The sequence below is a fragment of the Oratosquilla oratoria genome, chromosome 42 (assembly GCF_046742065.1).
Source record: "Oratosquilla oratoria isolate Oo_2021 chromosome 42, ASM4674206v1, whole genome shotgun sequence".
NCBI lineage: Eukaryota > Metazoa > Arthropoda > Malacostraca > Stomatopoda > Squillidae > Oratosquilla > Oratosquilla oratoria.
In genome coordinates this window covers 36,598,623-36,601,122 of record NC_134818.1, presented here as the reverse complement: position 1 = coordinate 36,601,122, position 2,500 = coordinate 36,598,623, and the positions used below count along the sequence as shown (strand labels likewise).

The window sequence follows — 2,500 nt, the reverse complement described above, 5'->3', positions numbered from 1 at the left end:
AGGGAAATTCCAGGATGGAGCAGATGCACTTTATTCTCTAACGTTTCGACAGAGTCTTCTTCAGAGAGGAGATGTTACAGACGTTTGGTCATTCACTACTTATATACATATCTAGTGGATCATCTGGCGAGTCGTTTTGAAATGGAGCTCGCTGATTGGTCTGTATGTGCCCCTGCCGAGACGCGTGCTAGGCTTACAAACCTTTCTCTATGATTAATTGCTACTGCTAAATTGATGCAAGATACTTCTACATTTTCCCTTGTATTTTTTTTTCATACCAGTGTGAAATATATCTACATTATTCCAATTGGATAAATGGCCGTGGTTCGTAGCGTGTATTACTAACGAGTTAGGTGTTCTGTGGTGTCGCACGTTGCTCTTGTGTTTATAGATTCTTTTTCCGAGTCCTCGTGACGTTCCGCCGAAGTAAGCTACGTTGCATACGCCACAGGGAATTTTGTATACTACGCTGTCTTCGTTCTTTTCGTGTTTTGGTTTCTGGATACGATATCCTTCGCCTTCCGCCCTGACGAGTGTACTATGTTTACCCCGATTCTCGCGAGGAACTTGGACATTGTTTCACCTTGTCTCGAGTAAGGTACCACTAAGTAATCTTTTTCTTGCTTTTCTATATCTGTGTTTTTCCTACATTAGTGAAGATAGCTTTTACATCATAACTGACCATTTTCATCCTGTTTAAGTCTAAGTCTTTCAATCTATTGATTAAATGTGTAGAGTTGCGTTAGGTGTGCGCTGCTGATTATCCCTATCACTGCTAGGCGTTTCGCTAGTCGATGCGGTGCGCTTCCTATTCCCGAGGTAATTGGTCTCATCGGGACTCCTGGCTTATGTACTTTCGAAATTCCTCTCATCCTTGGTGTTCCTGGGGCCTCCTCGAGGAGTCCAAGTAAATTTTCTCCTCTGGTTGAGCTGGACAAAATCCTCCTTGCTTCTTTCTTGAATGTGTTTGCCTTTCTACCGGCATAACCTACTTCTACGCTCTTGTATGCGTTTTCATCGTCTTGCAACTTTTTTAATTTTATCAATGTAGTCCGTCTTCTTTGTAATTACTATCCCGCCGCCCTTGTCTGATTTTGTTATTATGAGGTTTGATCACTTTTAAATTCTTACTAGCGCCTCTCGAAATCTTCTTGGTAGACCACATTCTTCCTCTTCAGCTATTCGTAGAGCCTGGTAGCATGCAATTATTCATTGTTTGAAGCCTTTGCCTAAGTCCTTTTCATTCCAACGGTAATTCTTGACCAGAAAATCATTGAAGCTAAGTTTTGGTATACTAGTGTCAAATTTGAATCCTTAAGATACCGCTTGTAGCTCGGTGTCGTCTAGTTGTTCGTCGAAGAGGTTTCTAACGAGGTTTCTGCATCCCACAGAGTTCCAGTCACTACGACCGCAAAGTTTCTTTAATTTTCTGGTTAGTCTTTCTCGTTATTCCTGTTCTTCGGGTTTTAGCTTGTCTGTCAACTGTCTGGGCAGTATAGTTGTCGTGTTACGGCGACGTAATTCATTGATTCTGTCTGCTAAGGTTTCGCATGCTTCTTTAAGTGCGGGCGCTGTCGTAAACGCCTTATCTTTGCCTAACAGTTGCCTCAGTGCAGTCTTTGGAGGGACTTGTTCTTCTATACAATCCTGTTCTTCTATACAGACTAATCACTGAGCTCCATTCCAAGACGACCCGCCAGATGACTCGCTAGACATGTATATAAGCAGCGGATGCCCAATTGCCTGTGCCATTTTCTCTCTGAATAAGACTTTGTCGAAACGTTAGAGAATAAAGTGCATCTGCTCCATCCTGGAATTTCCCTACACCACTCTCTCCAACAATTTGTCTTCACACTTGTCGATTTCATTAGTTATTTATGTATTTATAAAAAGAGCTCACCACATGTCTATCTTCATATGCTCTCTATCTCCCCTACAGTGCGGTTGGTACTCGTGACGCTTGCCCTGGAGTTGGTAGCCCTGGCCACGCCCTCGCAGGCCTGGGAGGAGAAGACCCAATCCGGCGGCGCCCAGGGGGTCGACAATGCCAACACCTTCGGCGGCCACTCGGGAGGCCCCGCAGCTGCCATCGCCTCGTAAGTACTTCGAAGGGGTGTCCTTCCTCCGGCGGAGGTACGAGGAGGTATGGAGTGGGGTGGAATGGAGGAGGGAAGGAGGGGTGGCGAGGAGTATTGCAAGTGTTGGGGGGATCGCTTGACTGAGGGCGAGAATCCAAGTATCCGCGAATGTATGTATATGTATATGTATATATGTGTATGTATATGTATATGTATATGTATAAGTATATGTATATATATATGTATATGTATATGTATATGTACATATGTATGTATATGTATATGTATACGTATATTCATGTGCATATGTACATGTACATGAGTGGATTTACGACAGTCAGATTAAACTCGCTCCATGCGAGTTGATGTGCGGGGGGGGAAGATATGGGACACGTTCCAGTGTCCCTTTTGAACACCTGCAC

General features: G+C 43.9%; 1 protein-coding gene across 1 annotated transcript in view; it reads left to right on the top strand.

The window, feature by feature from the left end:
• Window positions 1-2,500, top strand: part of LOC143021756 (uncharacterized) — a 5,684-nt gene that overhangs the window by 574 nt on the left and 2,610 nt on the right. Inside the window, exon 2 of the mRNA XM_076179463.1 lies at window positions 1,940-2,096. Coding sequence (XP_076035578.1) covers window positions 1,940-2,096 — 157 coding nt within the window. The remainder of the gene's footprint in view (window positions 1-1,939; window positions 2,097-2,500) is intronic.